This window comes from Canis lupus, chromosome 21 (genome assembly GCF_003254725.2).
Source record: "Canis lupus dingo isolate Sandy chromosome 21, ASM325472v2, whole genome shotgun sequence".
NCBI classification, from domain to species: domain Eukaryota; kingdom Metazoa; phylum Chordata; class Mammalia; order Carnivora; family Canidae; genus Canis; species Canis lupus.
Window position 1 is genome coordinate 20,411,276 of NC_064263.1, and position 20,921 is coordinate 20,432,196.

At 43.7% G+C, this 20,921-nt stretch overlaps 1 protein-coding gene across 3 annotated transcripts in view; it reads left to right on the forward strand.

Moving 5' to 3' along the window:
- Window positions 1–20,921, forward strand: part of TENM4 (teneurin transmembrane protein 4) — a 2,722,049-nt gene that overhangs the window by 2,683,367 nt on the left and 17,761 nt on the right. For all 3 annotated transcript variants that reach the window (XM_049099077.1, XM_049099079.1, XM_049099078.1), the window contains 2 exons: window positions 13,198–13,370; window positions 18,077–18,312. In XM_049099077.1, the coding sequence (XP_048955034.1) occupies window positions 13,198–13,370; window positions 18,077–18,312 (409 nt within the window). The remainder of the gene's footprint in view (window positions 1–13,197; window positions 13,371–18,076; window positions 18,313–20,921) is intronic.

The following is a 20,921-nucleotide window of genomic DNA, read 5'->3' on the forward strand; positions in this document are numbered from 1 at the left end:
GGGCTTGCATCTCTCTAGGCCTCCGTTGTCACATCTGTACAATGGAAATAGCTGCCCAGCATCCCACAGGGAGGTAATGTAGATAAAATGCACTTGAGAGAATGCTAGTATCTGTGTATGGCCACTTCCAGAAACAATGGCAAGGGGAGAAAGAACAGGTCCATGCAGATGAATTTCCCATGTAATCGAAGCTCACATCTTCAAGTTTCAGAACTTTTTTTTCATTTTAACATTTTGGGTGTCACTTAACAAATGCTTTCTGCGCCTCCTTTCTCAAACCCATTATAGAGATATAATGGGTTTGAGGCAAGATCATTAATAAGGAACAACCACAATTGCATTTTATGCCAGAGGAGAGGATATGAGGCTACAGAACACTTTGCCCCTGGCCAAAGAGGATGGAAAACTGTTCTTTAGTCAGCTCCCCTGTCACAGGGTATCATTTTACTGCTTCCTTCCTCAGTGTGGCACTATCGTGTCACTGTGTGTTTCATCAGTGGTGGCACCCACCACAAGGAGAGCACTTCCCTTCCCCTCATCTAAGGTAGGGCTTCTTGAGTAGTGTGATCGGAAAATCAGAAGTCCAGCTTATTCCAGTCCTAGCCAGAACAAATGCATATGCATCTGAGATCCTTCTCTAGGAGCTAGTGTAATGAATGGACATTGTACCTTCTCTTTTTGCTACTTAGATCTTTTTAAGATTTTTTTTCAAGGTCTTAGCCATGTTCCAAACAACTGCGACTACTGAAAATATGCCCATTAATTAGCTAAGTATGCAGGACGTGGGGAAGGAAGTAGCCTTGTTGAGCACCAGAGATGGGCTAAGAATCACATTATTGCATTGAATCCCCGTAACAGCTCTGGAAGATGAGTGACAGTATCCGTTTTACAGAAATAGAAACTGAGTCTCAGAGAAGCTCTCTGCTACATAGTGAGAACATGGCAGAACCAGGATCACAACCAAAGTCTGATGCCAGAGCTCCTGCTGTCATGTCAGCTCTGCCCTGCTGCCTCCTGCTGAGTTTGTTAATCCCAAATGAACTCAAATCCTTGAACTGTAAATTTTTCTCAAGCTTGATCAAGCATCAGTTCCTCATAGTCCTAGAATCCAAAGGCAACAGATCTATAATAGACTTTTAAACACAATTTGCACCAAAAAAATGTCACAGCAATTTGTACAAAGTTCACTGGCTAAGTTCCTGTGGCCAAACAAGGGCCTTGTTAATTACAACGAAAGACAAAGATCCAGGAAAACAGCAATTATCTTGATTAACCCATTGAAATGGAAATACACTAAATAATTCAATTTTCCTCCATTGCCCAATGGAAATCTCTTATACGTTATTTAGCCAATTCAGGGGTTCCTTTGACAGAGCAAGCCGGCACACTCAATTAGTTCCCAAGGTCATGCCTTCAAATCCCAAACTGAATGCTTACACTTTGCTGCAACCACTACTCTCAACCAACCCTGAAATCTAAAACCATTGCCTATACCTCCACCACAAAGGATCCCATCCCCTGCTTCCTGTCTTCCTTGATGAAATACATGGTAATAGTTGTTTTATGAAAAAGAAAAAGGTAGTATAATCACTTTTATGAAATGAGATTTGGAATTCCAAAGAATCCCCTGAGAATGGAAGGTTAAAGCCCTAAAATTAAAAGAGAAACTTATCTTGACATCCCACTGTGTGCCAGGATCTTTCCAATTTCATTTTCACAGCAACCTCAGACCAGAGAAATTATCATCTGCAGTTTCTACAGATGAACTAACTGAGGCACAGAGAGAACCAGTGTAAGGGCAGCCCCGGTGGCGCAGCGGTTTGGCGCCGCCTGTGGCCCAGGGCGTGATCCTGGGGACCCTGGATTGAGTCCCACGTCGGGCTCTCTGTATGATGCCTGCTTCTTCCTCTGCCTGTGTCTCTGCTCTTTCTCTCTCTCTCTCTCTCTGTCTCTATGAATAAATAAATAAAATCTTAAAAAATAAAAAAATAACCAGTGTAAAATGACACAGTGAGTACATAGCAGAGCCAGAACACAAGTGTGTGTTCTTTCACCGATACCAAATAGGTTCACCTAAGTTCTCTGTGACTTCTCTGTATGGTGGGGATAAAAATAGTATCTGTTTCATGGGAACAGCCTGAGGTTCAAAATGTCAATGGAGATAAACTATGGAAAACGCAATGTCCCATTCATCAACAGTCCTCAACTGATAGCTGATGATACTGTCACCATCCTCCTCATCATCATCATCATTTCAAGCAATATGGGTGGACATACTAGTAATTGCAAAAATATTGTTTTGGCATGAAAGGCATTACCCAGGAGCAGCAGCAAGTAAACTAGTCAAAGGAGCAAACTATAGTTATAATTAAAGTAGGTAGGAATAAGAACTTACACCGAGGAGCAGAATCAAATGTCACATCTGAAGGATCAAGGTAAGAACTAGAAAAGGGGTCAGGTCTCTGAGAATATCCAAACTAGACTGGAAAAAAGGCATTCAGAATGGGTCAAGGAAAAATGGTTCAGCCCAGACTGTGAACTAAGCCAGGGTACAAAGTAGCTATTTCCACTAAATATTAGCCACGTGACTCAGGGGCTGGCTGACTGTTTTCCAGACCTACATTTCAAACAGACAGAAATCAAGCTTCCCCCACCCTTTCAGAGCCGTTATGAGAATCAACAGACTAAATAAATACTGAAGGTAAAAATAATTGCAAACTGTGAAGCTCCCAAGAAGTAAGGATGCAGAATTATCATTATTGTGCTTTTTCTGTTTTCTTTTCCTTTTCCTTTTCCTTTTTCTTTCTCTTTCTCCTTTTCTTTCTTTTTAAGTAGGCTCCATGCCTAGCACAGAGTCCAACACAGGGCCTAAACTCATGACCCTGGGATCAAAACCTGAGCTGAGATCAAGAGTCAGACACTTAACTGACTGAGCCACCTAGGTGCCCCATTATTATGGTGTTTCTTAATACAGATTTTGACAGATCTTTCAAAAGCACCATTGCTCTAGTGAATTTTCTGCTTTTAGCTGCATGAGGCCATTTAGTGGATTCCGATCCAAATGCTCTAATATTAAAAAAAAAAAAAAAAATCATCCCGGGCTTGCCTGTAACAGGGGCTGTTACTAAAACAAGTTTTAAGTTGGCTTTATTGATCCTTTCAACAGATTAAATAATACATCTAAAATAAACATCATATACTTCAGAGCAACTTAACTTAAAGAGTTCACAATTCTGGGGAATGAAGATTACCTTCCCCGCATCAGCCCACAGGCCTGCTGGCAGAAAACCTCCAAGAATTCTGTAATGTAATCCTCATCTCCAGTGTGTGGCATCATTAATTTCAGACTTGGGCTCCTGGCCAGATGGCATTTGGTGGCTAAGAAAATGGCCTGGTGAGCATGAGGCAGGTTCTAAAACTCTCATGCTGGGTGGGCATGAGTAGCTGGCTTCTCTAAGATTCACAGGGGTAAGTGGCTCTGGCATCCCACAGTGCCCTGTGACAGCTCCTGTCATAGTTATGCTCACACTAAATACTGTGAGACCTGAACTAATTTACCTCTATCTTAAGCTTAGGGCTTACCACCTAGTAGGTGCTCAGTAAATATTTTGAATAAAATGTAAATACAGGGAAGGGAGGAAAAATATACTGTAGTGAGTAGACTATCACATCCCAGCTCCAGCATTATCAGGGCACCCAGCAGGACACAGAATTCACCTCAAATGGTTCATTCAAATAAAGACACTTAGCTTTGGGGTTTCACTGGAAGATGTAAGAAAGTAGAAAGTGTATCATTCCCAAACTTACGATGGGAATAAGCTAGACAAATGGCAGATTTGTGAGCTTTTCATAAACTCCTTCTCTAAGGTCACAGGGCAACCACCTAACCAGATCCAAGGAGAGAGATTCTTGAAGAGAAAGACAACATGTACATACTAGCTTACCGGGGGTAAATGCAGCTGATAAGAAGGGTGCAGCTCAGATGGCTGGCAAATTTATGAAGGCTAAGTATGTACTGACAGGAGACTCTGAAGCCCTGGGAGGCTGCAGAAACTGTGTGGGAGAGCCCACATCCTTTTCATAACTTCTCTCCACCAGCCCGACCAGGTACTCTCAGAAAATAGAAGGGGAAGAAGGAAGAAAGTATCTACTGTGGTAGACTTGGGGGAGGGGTGTAGCCGCTGCTGAGGGAGAGGCACAAATATCTGCCTGCTGCACCCAGACCCCACTCACCTTCTCTCACATATGGTACAAAAGCCTTCATCTATGGAGAGATGGGCAACTAACATGGCCCTCCTTAGGCACTGTTGGAGACCCACTGCTGCTGAATGAGGGAAGAAAAAAATATTTTAACTTCTGTCAGGAGGGGAGAGGGATATGTAATGGGCCCAGAATTATAACAGGAAAAGGGGCAGGAGCTGAAGAGGCCACCTTCCTGAGACTCTGGAACACATGGATACATAACACTAAGGCTTACTCAGAACAGCGGAGAACTCTCCTACTTACCACCCGTGGCCACCAGTTAGCTAAAAAGCTAAATGCAGCAATGGAAAGTAAAATACTACTGTGAAAGAGATAAAAGAGGGACAGCACAAACAGGGCACCTAAAGCTTAGGATGGAGTTGACACTGAGGAAAAAAAAAAGCCCCCCCACAAAACAGGTTAGCACCCCAAACATGAGGTATTGCTAAAGGAATTTAAAGCCTATAATGCACTAGTTAGCCAGAAAAACATCAAATTTCAAAGCCAGTCCAAATCCTAAGTTAACCCATACCTCTTTGCTAAAGTCCTAGTAGAAGGAAACTCATACCCATTTCTATGCATAAAACCTGTTAGCTCATTCTCTAGTGTGCTACACAAGATGCCACACTTCTAGTGAACAAAAAGACTAGAAAAAGTGACACACTCCCAAGAGACAAAGGAATCACCAGAACCACATGATTCTATAGATAGGACACAGATGTTGAAACTATCTTTCAGGGGATTTGAAATAACTGTAATTATGTTAAAAGCTCTAATGGAAAAGGAAAAGGTGAACAATATGAAAGATCAGATGGATAATTTCAGCAGAGAAATGGAAACTATAAGAAAAAATTAAATGAGGGGCACCTGAGTGGCTCCATTGGTTGGGCTCAGGCCATGATCCTGGGGTCCTGGGGTGGAACCCCACCCACATCAGGCTCCCTGCCCCCTCAGCAGGGAGTCTGCTTCTCTCTTTGCCCCTCCCACTCCCCATCCGCACGTCCTCTCTTTCTCTCAAATAAATAAAATCTTTTAAAAAAAGAATAAGAAAGAATCAAATGGAAATCCAGGAATGAAAACCAGTTACAGAGATGAAGGATGGTCTTATCAGTAGACTGACACAGCTGAAGAAAGAAGATAGGTCAGTAGAAACTACCCAAACTGAAATACAAGAGGAAAAAAATAGTGAAAAAAAAAACAAACAAAACCTGGGCACCCAAGAGCTAGGAGGCAAAATCATCTGGTCTAAGCCGTAAGTTGAAAATATTCTAAATCAAAAATCCATCTTATTTGCCTAACCTACCAAACATCATAGCTTAGCCTAGCCTGCCTTAATATGTTTAGAACACTTACATTAGCCACAGTTAGGCAAAAGCATCTAAAACAAAGCCTGTTTTATAATAAAGTATTGAATATGTCATGTAATTTATCAAATACTGTACTGAAAGTGAAAAAAACAGAATGGTTATATGGGTACAGAATGGTTGTCAGTGAATTGGTTTGTTTACCCTCATGATTCAGGTGGCTGACTGGGAGCTACAGCTCATTGCTGCTGCCCAGCATCATGAAAGAGTGTCACCACAGATCACTACTGGGAGAAGATCAAAATTCAAAGTATGGTTTTCCCTGAGTTCATATCACTTTTGCAACATCATAAAGTAAAAAAAACATAAACCATCATAAGTCAGGCACCACCTGTAATTCAAATTCTAAGAGTAAAAGAACAAGGCAGATGAAATATTTGAAGAAATAATGGTCAAGAATTATCCATAGGTAATGAATGACACCAAATCACAGACCCAAAAAGTTCAGAAAACACCAAGCAAAGTACACACACACACACACACACACACACACACACACACAAATGCATATATATCTTAGGCATATATTCAAAATACAAAAGAAACAGAGAAAATCTTGAAAGCAGATGGAGGGGGAGGCATTTTATATAGAGGAACAAAGATAAGAATTATAGTAGACTTCTCATCAGAAACCATGTAAGAAGACAGAAATGCTGAAAGGGAAAAAACAAAAACAAAAACCTGTCAACCCAGAATTCTATACCCAGGAAAAGTATCTTTCACATAAAGAAACATTATAGAGGTAGAGGCAGGCATTAGGGAACCAAGAAAGAATGGTGAGGCGAAACTGAACAACCATGACCAACCCTGAGGCTTATGGACAAGGTGGGGGCAGGAATAAGATATTGTTACTGAAGTGCCCAGTGGGACCCATAACCATGAAGAAGAAGCTATCTCATAGAAACTATAATCATGAACAGATGCAACCACTACTAGAAATATGGCACCAAAGGAGCTGGGAACAAGGAAAACCCCTCCTGCTGACCTCCAGTCTCTTGCCAGTGCCTACTATTGACTGAATCTAACTAGAAGCAAGCCGGAAGGGTGGCCCTAGTGATGTGGTTGGTGGGGAGGGGAGGGTCAGCTCCTGTGGGCACAGAGAAACGCATATAATGGATCTGAGGGAAGAGAGAATAACCATCACAGACACTGTCTGGCTCTGTGATATTGTACACATAAGTGGCAGAGCCAGGATTCAGTCACAGATCTCCGTGAATCCTTTCCACCAGGTGCACTTATTCAAGTACATCAGCAAAATATGAGACCCACAGTGGTAGAATGGACCAGATCTTAGAAATCCCAAGGGCTAGAATTCACTGGTGGGACTTAATTTTGTAGGAAATACGCAGCAGATATAAGTTTCCATTGCAGAATCCAAAAAGTACCTGGATCTGGTACAGTTTTGGAAAAGATAACGATGTAGTAATGTCATCTATTATGGTGACCTAAAGCCAAGGGTACTATTCATGTGCATTGGCTGTGAATCCTAATTATTCAACAGAGGATGTGGTATCCAGTTCCTCTCATTGACAGTGGTGGCATTTGAAACAATTGCAGATGAAATCATAAAAATCACATCTTTATTTTCCAACTAAAAACATCCCAATCAGCAAAAGTTGGTATCAGAGAAGCAATTTGGCATTTTCCTCACCAGCTGCAACATAGTAAGTGGCTTGAGATGTGAAATATTGAGTGTGAAGAAGAAAGCCTTGCAACGTGTGTGAAGATACCCTTTAGCGGTCCTCTTCTGAGAGCCAAGTTCACAGCAGCTATATGAATGTTTTATGTGTTTTCTTTCCCCATTCCCCAAAGATGCTCTGGGAAAATGGAGTGAAGAAAAGTCTGTGGAAAGAAATAATGAAAAGCCAATCATCTGGCCATCTCGATCATACCCCCACAATGGGGGGTTGGCATCATTACAAAGTCAATTGCAGGGGTATCAAAACAAAGCATCTCAAAGAGAAATCTTTGAGTCTTCTTGACCATTTGAGATTTCCAATTTTTTCTTTAACATAATGATGAACACAAAGGGGTTTTTTTCCCCCTGAAATAGCGTTACTTTTATGGGAAGCTTGATGAAAGTACACAGGCTTTAAGGTCAGATAGACTTGACTTTGAATCTAATTCCTCAACTAGCTGTGTGGTCTTGGGCAAATAAATTTTTTATTCTTTCTGAGCCTCAGCTTCACCAATTGTGAAATGACAATAATAACTCCCTCCTCAAAAAACAGTGATGAACATGGTGCTCAGTACCTAGAAGGTAACCTATGGATATTTCCCTTCCTAACACGGAAGAAGCGAGGTGAAAGGGGTAAAATTCTTTGTTTTTCCTCAATCCACATCTCGAAAGAACAATAATAATATCTACTGTTTATTTACCTAAGTATTCATCTAAGAAATATGTATTGAATACATTTTATATTGTAGGTACTCTTCTAAGCATGAAAATTCAGATAAAGTCTCTATCCTTATGGAGCTTATAATATAGTAGGAAAAGATATAACAGACCAATAAATGTATAAATAAGATAATAAGTATAATGCAGACAATAAAATAAAATAATGTGACCAAGATGAGAGGGCCTATCTATTTCAGGGAAGGCTTCACTGAAGTGATAACATTTGAACTGAAATATGAGTAATAAAAAGAACTAGCCATACCAGGATTGGAGGGAAGAGCATTCTCAGCAAAAGGAACAGTAAGTGTGAGCACTACAAGCCTGACTTGAGCTTGGCATGTTGGGAGAACAGAAGCAGATGTAGTGGAACATAGAAGTATGGAGGAGTGGGATTCAAAGTGAATTCGGAAATAGAGGCAGGAGGGAGCAGGTCCTTCAGCCAACATTCATGCACAGTTTTGAGCATCTACTACATGCTGGCACTCTTCTAAGTTCTGGAGTACATCAGTGACCAGAGAGAGTTGACATTCTAGTGAAGGTCTCATGAGATGCTGCAGGCCCTGGTTAAAAAAAAAAAAAAAATGCATTTCACCTTAAATATGTTACCTTGTTTGAACTTCACAGTATCCTTCTAAGATAGGCGTTACTATCTTCATTTTCTAGAGAAGAAAACAGAGGGTCCCAGAGGTTATGTTATATGACATCTTATAACATATCATTTGTGATTTGGTGGGGTTGATGGTTTGCAGGAAAACAGAACTGAGTGCCCATCCTCTAGTGCTGACAAGTGTAGAGCCTGTAGTCAAAGCCTAGAACGTCTGGCTCAAAGGACTTTCCCATATCAATACATTCCTTCCTCTTGATTAGAAAGGAGGAAATTTGGTAGTATTTTAAGGAAAACCAAAACAGACACAACTAAGCCATTGTCCAGAAGTCACCTGATCATAGAGCCAGGGTTTGAAGCAGCCATTTGGAATCCAGAGAGTGCCACAAACTGTCCCACCTTGTTCGGTGACACCAGCCTTCTCTCTCTCAGCAGCTCTAGTAGGAAGAGAAAGGGCTCCACAGAGGGAGCATGGGGTTCAGGTGTTCAAGGTCCACAGGATAGGCAGCTCCAGTTCTTTCCTGCAGAGGAAGAAACAGCAGTGTTCTGATCACAGTTATGGATCAGACTGCAGAGAGATCCAGTGGCATTTCCCAAGCTCTAGAAGGCACCGAAATGAATGAATGAATAAGAGACAAGAAAATTCTATAAATTGGCTGTTCTATTTGATGTTCATTTAATTAAGACATTCAGTCCCTCTAATGGAAAATGTGAGGAGTGGAAATTACTGTTTTTCGGCCATCTCGTATAAAATGAAAACCAGATCTTGAAGGCATGAGGCTTTTCATTGTATCTTCTTCAAGCTCAATTTAATTATGTATTACAGGCCACCTTCAATAATAATTACAATTGTCTGCCTTTATGCAAAGGCTCTTTCTGTCTTGGAAACCAAAGCTCTGGGGAGATGCCTGTGGAGATAGCTGAAGTATCATTTAGTGAAAGCAGTTGTTTCTGTATTTGTGCATTCAGCAGATGTTTATCACGTACCTACTGTGTGTCAAGCCTCTGTCAAGTCCTGCAGGAGATAGTATTTGAATGAATCCTGGTCTCCCCTTTCCAACAGAGCAGCAACGGGGCCTCACATATCCAATCATGCATTCATTTATTTGTTCAAATAGTGTTCCCTGCCTATCTTCTCTGTGCCAGTCCCAGTGCTGGGGTAGAAGAGAAGAACTGAGAACCAGGCCTCCAGGGTTTCATTGCTGGCAGGTCGTAGACTCCAGATTCCTAGCCCGTCTGATTCCACAGTCCTGGCCTGACACAAGCACTCCCAGGCCAAAGCAAGCGACAGCTTATCTATGAGCCGTGACAATGCAGGGGACCCATTCTGTGATGCAGCTGTGCCCGAGCATCACTGGGAAAAGGGACAAGAGAGAGACCAGGGAAGGCTTTATGAGGTGGCATTTGAGCAAGACCATATTAAAATAGTATCGAAGTGACATCTGCCCCCTAATCTGTGATCTCCTTATCAATTCTAGTTGGTAGGACTCTAAAACTCCTTTTTAAGTATCTTGCATGGCATAATAAAATCTCTTGTATCCAGGTAAGTCAGGAAATTAGAGAGTCTAAGCAAGGAGTCTCAGTAAAAAGTATATACATAGGTAACAGATGTTCAGAGAACCAGACTAGAACAGCGTACTCATCACATGAAACTATTGAACCAAAATGGGTCTTCCTGCTGATTTAAGATGACTCAGGATCTAACGGGAGTCAGCCTACTCATAGACCACAGATATAGCTAAGATGACCAGGGCAGCCTATTTGGGAGTCTTGACTTGGGCTCAGAAATTTGGAGTACCCTTTAGTAATATTTACTGAAAAGGCCTGGAGTATGATATTGGCAGATATCCTATAAGTGAGACTCTTCCATAAATGCTAGCAATTTATTTTTTTTTTCTTCTAGAAAGAGGGAGAAAGAATACATGTGAGCAGAGGAGGGGAAGAGGGAGAGAGAGAATCTTAAGCAGTCTCCACACCTGGCACAGAGCCCGATGCAGGGTTCAATCACACAACTCTGAGATCATGACCTGAGCCAAAATCGAGTCAAATGCTTAACCAACTGAGCCACCCAGGCACCCCATTAATACCAGTAATTTAAAAGGGCCTCTTCCCCAAAATGGCCATGCTCATGAGCATCCTGTGTATGGCATTATTTGGGTTGTCACAGCACTTTTCTGATTATGAAAATAATCCACGTTCATTATTTTAAAATCTTGGGAATATAAAATGCCACCTGTATTTACTTCCCAGAGATAACCACTCCAAACATTTTTATAAAATTCCTTCCTAATTTCCAGCAGCCATGAAGAGTTGAAAAGAACACTACCTCCCCTAGAGTTAAAGAGAGCAGAGCTCTGAGAACATCTCCAGGACAGAGAAACTTTAGGGCAAACCTTCCAGATCTTTACCCAAAGACTCACCCTCTTTCCTGGTAACAATCTCTCAGAATCATCTTCTTACCTAGCTGAGGGACACCCAGTGCCTGTGCCCCTCTGGTCTGGGTTTTAAGCCACATTGGCACCTTCCCCAAAGCCAGATAGATGCTTTCTTATAAGAACCTGACTCAGTATTAAGGAAGAAAAAAATGAGAAATCATGACAAGAAGCAGATTTCCACAGAGTCAGAAGGATTGATACACCCCATACCCTTGCCCCACCAAACCCAAGCCCAAGGTAAGTAGTAGAGATCCCTGTGTTGCTTGCCATCTTGGAAAGGGCTTCCATACCCCTTCTTCAGGCCTCAACAATAGAGACTTGACTGACCCCACTTGACTGACCCCAGAGTTGGTCCTGGGTCAAGGACTGGGGTGATTCATTCAAAAGACCATTAACCAGGATCTCATTTGCAGTAACTATTGGCGTTCAGTATAAAGAGTGCTGTGGTCAGTCCCAGGCACAGGGATAGAAAGAATTGGCCGGGGATCCCTGGGTGGCTCAGCAGTTTAGTGCCACCTTCAGCCCAGGGCATGATCCTGGAGACCCAGAATCGAGTCCCACGTCGGGCTCCCTGCAGGAGCCTGCTTCTCCCTCTGTCTGTGTCTCTGCCTCTCTCTCCCTCCCTCTGTGTGTCTCTCATGAATAAATGAATAAAATCTTTTTAAAAAGGAAGAAAGAAAAAGAATTGGCCAAAGGCAAAATCCATGCCACACCCACATCTGACCTTGGGCAGAAAATTGCTCAGCAAAGGCCTGCCTAGTGTCACCTGAAGGCATAGAAGCCAAGCACCCAGGAGTCTCAGCAGGAAGCCAGGTGCAGCTGAAACATCACAGGAAGAGCCAGGACAGAGCTAAACACTCGGGCCTTTCATTTCATCATCATTAAATCCCTCAGGGGCCCAGAAGCCAGCTTTAGTAAGAGCAAAGCAAGGGGAAATGTCCAGCAGGGAGACCAAGAGTGCATGGGGGAGACTTCCAGCTGAACCTGTGTGCCAGCTGGAGTATGAGCAGAAGTCAGGAACACTGACATCTGGATAAAGAACTTATTTTCCCATTCGCACACAAGTGCAAAAAGGCTATTAAACCTACCTTTTTACACTTCAGCCTCCCGCAATTAAAAATTATAACTGAAGTGTTAACAGACTACTCCCTGCCATCTCCCAACCACTCTGCCGCAGGTGGAACACACACAACAGATACTTGCAAATGAACAATACAGAAAGGCCCGGTGAGGGCAGTGAAGCAAACGGCAGCTTGGAGGCAGAGGGATCTGAGTTTGAGTTTTGACTGCACCACACTTAGCAGTTGTGGGACCTTGAGCAAGTGACTTCACTTTTCTGAGCCTCCTCCCAAAAAGGAAATAATTTATACCTTTTAGACAAGTTGCAAGGAGAAGGTGAAAGAAGGTATGAAAAGCACTATGCCTTATACACTGTAGGTGTTCAGTAATGGTAGGCATTTCTCTTATTATCAGGAATGGTAAAGAGAATTAAGATTCAATTGTCATGCTTCAGAAAGCCCACACCAGGGCAAAGCTGTGAGTTCTGACAACTGCAAATACATAGCTACCTGGTGCTGGATGTGAAATCTAGATGGGAACGGGTTGCAAGAACCCATCTGTTTAGCCTCCTTATGTGATAACAGTATCCGGGTTTGAATCAGGGTCTGCAGCTTTGAAGGAAGCCCCATCTCTTTTGTTGTTCAGGAAAAACCTGTATAACATTTTTCAGGGTTTTGAGAGGGTATTCAAGCATCAGGTTTGCTCCCCTATACACATCTGGGAGTTCCCCAGCTCTAAGACTCTGGGTCAGCAGTCTCCCATCAGCTCACCCTGCATGGGTGGGTATTAGTTTGTAGCTACAGGCCACTCCTACATGTTTCTCACAATAATCCTGGGAGGAAGGCAGGGCAGGAGTCATCATCTCTACATTACGGAATTAGCAAAGGAAGACTCAGAGAGGTAAGTCATTTTTGCCTGTCATCAGATATCAGGAGGTGGAAAAACACAGTAAAAACCGTGTACAAGGAGATGTTGGAGACTCGGCGATGTATCCAACCGGAAAGCAAAGCAGAACACGCAAAACCGGCACAGAGTAGAACATGCCAAACTCTACCATTATATTTCTGTTACTCAGAGCCGCCCCTTGGTTTTCAGGTATGACAGCTTTGGCCGCCTGACAAATGTGACCTTCCCTACTGGCCAGGTGAGCAGTTTCCGAAGTGATACAGACAGCTCGGTGCATGTCCAGGTAGAGACCTCCAGCAAGGATGATGTCACCATAACCACCAACCTGTCTGCTTCAGGTGCCTTCTATACATTGTTGCAAGGTAAGCCAGGTCCGGGGGGGGGGGGGGGCTGGCAGATTTCAAGGCAGAGATGTGAAGGGACCCCTTTAGAAGAGGATGTAAGAAATAAGCCACTACTATGAGCTATGAGCCGCCCAAGAACAAGGAAGACTTAACAGCTGGTTTATCTCTGAATTGCCATCTAATGTGCAAAACACACCAGATTGAGTCTTGTATGGTCTCTTCCAGAAGCTTCAGAGTAGTAGTCCATTGTCTCTTCCCATTATCATCAGAACAAAGGGTAGAGAATTCACTAGCTGCCAATCAGGTGACCTCACTCTTCCACCGTTCTAATGGCTCCTGAATTAAAGACTTGCTCTCACACTGCTGTGGGTGAGGACATAGGACAGTAATAATTATACCTAATCACAAAAAGGATCTTAGCATGGAGAAGTCTGTCCTAAAGCTCAGGTGAGAACAGTTTGTGCCTTCTCTAGGATTCCATAGAGAAGAGACCCTTCTCTGCATCCATCAAATAATCCCTGGTATGACCTGACCTTTTAGCTTTGGGTAAATTACAGTGATAAAACTTTTCTGTGAACTGTCTGCCTCAATTGTCCTCATGGGACATGGTGACCCAGAGTAGAGCTCACAACAAGCTCACAAGTAGATCCAACAGCTTTGTTGGATCTAGTAAGCATGAAAAAAAAAAAAAAAAAGAAAGAAAGGGGAAGCCTCTCTTACTAGGGAAAGCCTTACTCGTTTCCCCCCCCCCCCCCCCCCCCGATGGCTTTTGGTACTCCCAAAAGCTTTGACACAAGCAGTCAAAAGAGGCTTGGGCTAGGAGTCAGAGGCCCAAATTCTAGTCCTGACTCTGTGCATCATGACGGCCCTCAATTTTCTCCTCGAGGAAAAGAAAGCAAGTTGAAGCCATGTTGCATGGTGTGAAGCAAGGCAAGGAGCATAAGCTCTGGGGTAGGCAGACCAGGGCCCCCTATGCCTACTGTGTCCGTTCCTACCTGTGTGAATCTCTTGGAATCATTCTTCTCTGAGCCTTAGTCTCTGGGTCTGGGAAATGGGGCAGAATTACAATACGTGCTCAGATGATCCTTGACACAATGTACACAGAGCGACCCACATGGGCCAGCCCCATAGTATTACTCAGTACTTGTTGGATTAATCAACTAATTATTTAATAACTGGCACTTTGACTTACCATAAGAAAATAACTGTATATTTTCACAACCACTTTTACTCCCAAATATAATCCTGTGCCTATAAAGAAGCTCAAAGAACAATAGCCATTCTCAAAGAAAGAGAAATGATATCCTGCATTTCCTTCCCCACCAGCATCTGTAGCAGTGGGTTGGGACACACCCCCAGTGTTTATGCTCTGACCGGGCTATTGCCAAGAGAAGGTACCAGTTCCAACCAAGGATAGCAAGGCCACTGACTGCTCAGGCATCTTATCCTTTTCTGGGGTTAAGAACTATCTTATCCACTCCACAGATCTGAGCTAGATTCCAGGATTTTTCTCAAAAGTTAGTGCAGTCTTTCTTATATTTAGGCAACTTTAAAAAAAAAAAAAGATGTTATTTATTTATTCATGAGAGACACAGAGAGAGAGAGGCAGAGACACAGGCAGAGGGAGAAGCAGGCTCCCTGTGGGGAGCCCGATGTGGGACTCTATCCTGGATCCTGGGATGACAACCTGAGCTGAAGTCAGGTGCCCAACCGCTGAGCCACCCAGGCATCCCTAGGCAACTTTTTAAATTCAAAAGTGCCACATTTCCTCACTTTTAAGATGTACCATCAATTTAATAGCAACTTTTCAGCTTGGGGAGCAGTGGAGACACACTGCTCAAAATTCACACAAGGACTTAAGACACATTCCAATTTCAGAAACATTAAAGTGGGAAAAGGAAAAATGGACCTTGGAGTCCAGGAAGTATGGTACCTGTTTTTCCTCTTTGGTACCTCTGCCAAGCGCCCTTTCCTTCTTTCACACCAGGCTTAGATGCTCCACTTGCAGCCACCTCAGTAGAGTCTCCATAAAAAGTTCTTTCAGCTTCATCTTATGTCTGAACTCTGGGAAGAAATAAAAAGCAGCTGCTAATGAGGGGCAGGCTTGGGAAGTCACAGCCCACATTAAGTGGGGATCATTTGAGATGGGCCTCTACAAGACGCCATTCCACCCAAAGTCACCATTAATGGACATATGTGCATTCAGCAAGAAACAGCTTTAAAAGATAAATTGACACAGGCTTTTTCACCATTCAAAGGAAGTAAAATACAGATTGCCAGTGAATAATGCATAGCAAGTTTAAGGCAGATCTTAGGATTCTGCTTGTGTGAGAAAGAACAGGAGAAGAATGGAGGGGGGAAGGAAGTGGCAGAGGGAGGGGCTGATCTGTTGCTGTTCTCACCAGGAAGACTCAAGGAGGGTTTCCTACAAAACTACATCTTTTTTTTTTTTTTTTTTTGCCTCACATAGACATAGCCTGTAATATATCTAGTTCAATCCAGCAAATGTTTACTGAGCACATACAATAATAGCAATGATAGCTAACAATTTGAAACACTAATTAAGGATAAAGTAGATGCCTAGTGTTTTATATTCATGGTCCTGTTTCAGCCTTGCCACAGCCCTATGAAATATTATTAACATCTCCATTTTCCAAATGAAGACAGTAAGTCACTGAGAGGTTCAGTGGCTTGTCCAGAGACACATGCCTGGCAGGGCATTGGGACCCAGACAAAGAGGCTCCAGAATCCATTCTCTGAACTACTGATCTAAAGGCCATGGGGAGCCTTTGAAGACTCATGATCAGTACTAGAAAGGTTCAATGTGACAGATCTGTGAAATAAGGTGATGGAGCTAGAGGACAAGAGACATACATGACGGTGACCAGTACAGTGCCAGGCACATAAAACTAGCAACAGCTAACATTTACACAGCACTCAATACCTGCCCAATACTGTCCTCGGCCCTTCACATTCATTATCCCGCTTAATCCTATGAGCTAAGAGTATAGTTATTATCCCCAAGGTACAGATAAAGAACCAGAGGCACACGAGGTTAAGGAATTTGCCCAAGAGAGTGGCAGGGTTGGGACTTGAACATTGATAACCAGGCCCCAAAAGCCATGCTCTCAATCTCTGGACAGTAGCACCTCTCACAGCAGGCACTTAGGTATTTGAGAATGCCTTCACTACCGGAGTGGTAAGTCCTGCAACCCCTCGGCTACAGGACCACTAATGAACCCCAGAAAGAGGCGCCTGGGTGGCTCAGTGGTTGAGCATCTGCCTTTGGCTCAGGTTGTGATCCTGGGGTCTGGGATCGAGTCCCACATCAGGCTCCCCACCGGGAACCTGCTTCTCCCTCTGCCTGTGTCTCTGCCTCTCTCTCTCTGTCTCTCATGAATAAATAAATAAAATATTTAAAACAAACCAAAAAAAAGAGGCTAATGGAAGGAGAGGCATTCGTTCTGACCAAGGAACTGGGGAAGTGTCTGGGAAGAGATGACAGCTAAGCAGAGCCTTGAAGGGAGGACTTAGGTTATTGAAGAGGAGGGGCAGGTGCAGACAGAAGCACCAGCTGAAGAAGAGCAAGAGGCAGAAGGTGACAGCACAAACTCAGGTGTTCCCATTTCTAGAAAAGAATTGTGTGCATTTTATAACTGAAAGTTACTCTTCCCCAGAAGTTTCTTTTAGCTAAAGATCTTAATTTAAATGTTTTAATCAGGTTTAAAATATCCAAATCAGATTATTTTTAAATCATTGGTATATCTATGCACATATATGTATATATGAGACAGTGACTTAAAACATATATATATTTGACATTTTGTCAGTGATTTAAGTATCAGAGTTATTTCTCGCCTGATTATAAAGAATATTGTTACCTGGTGTATATTAAGAACCTTAAAAATGATCAACCCTTTGTCCTAGTAATCCTAACTTAACCCAAAATGAAGACAGTGATTTATCCAAAAAGTATATTTTTAATACAGATGTAATTCACATGCTATAAATTTCACCCTATAAAATTAAAAACATACAGTTCACCCTTTTAAAGAATACAATTCAGAGGGTTTTAGTATATTTACAAAGTTGTGAATTATTAATGCTATCTAATTCTGGAAAATTGTTATCACTCCCAAGAAGAAAGCTCATATTCATTAGCGATCACTCTCCATTCTACCCTTCCCTCACTAATCTACTTTCCGTCTCTATGAATTGGCCTCTTCTGGACATTTCATAGAAATGGACTCACTAACACATCATGTGGTCTTTTGTGTCTGACTTCTTTCACTTAGCATAATGTTTACAATATATTTATTTGCAGTGTCACTTTGTAATTATGAAAAACTGGAAACGATATCCACTTGAGAGTTGGTTAGATAAATTATAGTATTTGCACTTAATGAAATACTATGCAGTCCTTAAGAGAAGCATTTATGAGAAATATTCAATAAAATAATACAATGATCAGTGAAAAACTATAAGCAATTACTTCAAACGATAAATATATTCAGAAATCTCCTAAAGTCTAGGAATGTACAAAATATTACAATGACTTTCTTTGGGTATTGAGATCCTGGACGATCTCCCTCTATTTTCCTAGTTCTCTTCAGTGACATATAGTGAGACAAACCCATTTAAAAACACACCACTGCCCCTGCCATGTACACGCCTCCGGCCGTCCTCAGCCCTCTGAGCAGAGCCATCCCTCTCCCCGCCCTCAGACCAGGTCCGGAACAGCTACTACATCGGGGCCGACGGCTCCCTGCGGCTGCTGCTGGCCAACGGCATGGAGGTGGCGCTGCAGACCGAGCCCCACCTGCTGGCTGGCACCGTCAACCCCACCGTAGGCAAGAGGAACGTCACGCTGCCCATCGACAATGGCCTGAACCTGGTGGAGTGGCGGCAGCGCAAGGAGCAGGCTCGGGGCCAGGTCACTGTCTTCGGGCGCCGGCTGCGGGTGAGCAAGGCCGGGTCGGGCAGGTCTCAGCCCCTGGAGGGGGCAGGGCCCTGGCAGGGTGGCACGCGGAGGGGGTGTAGGGAGAGACAACGAGGACCAATCCGGAGAACCAGCTTCCCTTCTTGAAACTGGCCCTGGGGGAGAATGTGTTCCTGGGCCCTTTGCAAAAGGGGGAAAGTCAAGTAGGCAGCTCCCCCCACCCAACCGCCCACCCTGGAATTAGTCTCAAGTATCTTTTCAGCTGTTACTTGTGGAAAGACTGCCAGCTTCGGTGTTGGGCCTGAGTTGGATTTCCAGCTTCTGTTACACCCTGACTGAATTCGAGCCAATCCATACTGTCCGTTCCTTCATCCAAAGCCTTAGTTTCATTCTCCAAAAAAAGTGGGAAGGATACCATCAGTTTGACAAGTTGCTATGAGAATTAGGAATAGTCAAAAAAAAAAAAAAAGAATTAGGAATAGTCTATAAAGTGCCTAATACAGAGCCTGGCACCCAGTCAGTGGTCAATAATAATACCTACCCCTGTTGTTACTGCTCTTCTTACTATTGGTTTTGTCATTACTGTTATTCATCAGGACCAGAATTCAGTTTAGCTGTTTGGATCCTAAGCCACATCCTCCGCTCTTTCCAGGCAGTTATCTCCTCCTCAATGAGCAAAACGACCTCCCACCCCACCTGTCCCTGCCCGTGGTTGGCATGTGTGGTCTGGCAGTTCAGAGTGCTTTTCAGTGTGTGGCTGCCCTGAACCAGCCCCTTCTCTGCCTCACTCCCCATGTTTCTGTAGAGTGTTCCCTCTGGCCCAGGCCCAATCGCCCAGCTGCTTTTTCCTCCAGCTTCAGAATGGAAGGTGAGGAGGAGCAGGACAATGAAGAAACTAACCCTGACTTTCAGCACGGCACCTTGCAGACCCCTGGTGCTCTACAGACACTTGCTGGGCTGACGGGAACCACAGAACCGGCTAGATGTTATGTTCCTGATTCCTAAAACCCAAAGAAGCATCCTCATGCAGCACAGCCGGGGCTGTCTTGACATAGCCAGTATCACACAACTAGAACCCAGAAAACCAGGCTTCCTGTGTTTCCTCAATGGCCAAGGACTCCAGCAAAAGTCAAATGTGGGAAAGAGCCTTCCTCCAGTTCCCTGAGGAAGGCCTGGCTGCCTGCACGGTCTGTGGCCTGCCAGCATCTGCAGCCTCACAGAGGAGCCCCTCGTGCACCCCGGGCCATGTGCTAAACGGAAAGTTTGACCTTGCTCTGATTCCTGCCTGGGCCTGGTGTGTAGCCCCGAGCGACTCCTCTGCGCCTCACACTCCTCTGCGGAAAGCAGATAATATATTCCAAGTACCTAGCCCAGTGATGGTAGACCCCAGGTGCTCAATAAACAGCAGCGATTAGTGCTAGGAGGATTTCCCCTCTGCAGTGTGAACTGGACCAGAAGTTTCCCAGGCTTTAATTGGTCCCTCTCTCAGCCTGAGATTAATGGGGCTCTAGTCGGGTGGCCACATCTCTGCGTCCTCCCAAAATAAATGGCCACTCACAGTGGCGGCATGTGGAATTAGAATGTTAGCCGGGTGTGCCGCCCCATAATGGAGCTCATTTTTTATACAACTGGGAACTTTTTTAATAAAGAAAGATGTAAAATAATCTCATTGCCGCCACTGCCGAGCACAGGAAGCATTAGGCGGTTCCCCAGTGAGCTGCTTAATTCAATTTTATTAATTTTGCCACAGAGGTTTAGCTCCCCTTCACTAGGGGTCCTCTGGCTGGGGTGAGGGGGGCAGCTGGCTGGGTGGCACCCCCTAAGGGGGCAGTCACAAGGGACCTTGCAAAAGATGCTTTTAAATAGCCCCCATCATTGGTGGTGGTACAAACCCTGAATCTTCCTTTGCCCTCCAGGCAAAGAACACAGCTTCAGTCTCCAGCGCTCCGATTTTTCTTGGGAATTGTCTGCCACACTGTTTTTGCTCTACAATTGTGTTTGATTACCCCTGGGAAGGCAACCTTATTATAACCAGGCCATTCACAGCTAAAGTTGTCTCAGCATCATTATAAATCCTTATTTTCAAGGTTTGAGAATTTGTTTGGAAAGAAGGGGGAAACGCACATGTCTCTACTTTCTCTGAGAATGACCGTGATCATTTGCTGTCTTAATGGAAATAATTGCAATCATTAATTCGGGACCTTCCATGCACCCAGAACTCCACTAGGTAATTTACTTGGGCTGCTTCAGTCCTCACAGTAGCCCGGCCGTTTCACAGAGGAAAAAAAACGAGACTCAGAGGGAACGACGCTTGCCCAAGGTCACACAGAAAAGTGGGTCACAGCACTGAGGCTGGAATCCTGGCCTTAAATCCTAGACCTGAGCCCTTTTTACCTGCAGGGCATTTCGCTGCCGTGGTCCACATGTGTGCTTTTGTATCATGTGACCTACATCGTCTGCTTTCTTCTTGTGTTTTCTTTACGACTTGTCAAACTTAACTTGCGACTAATGAAAGAGTCAGAAAATGTGCCCAAAAGTCTTATCACCAATGAGAGGGGACCAGCATGTTAGCTTTGGAGTAGCTGGCAGTGTTTCAGGGGCAACCAGTGCCTACAGGGTGGATCCCAATA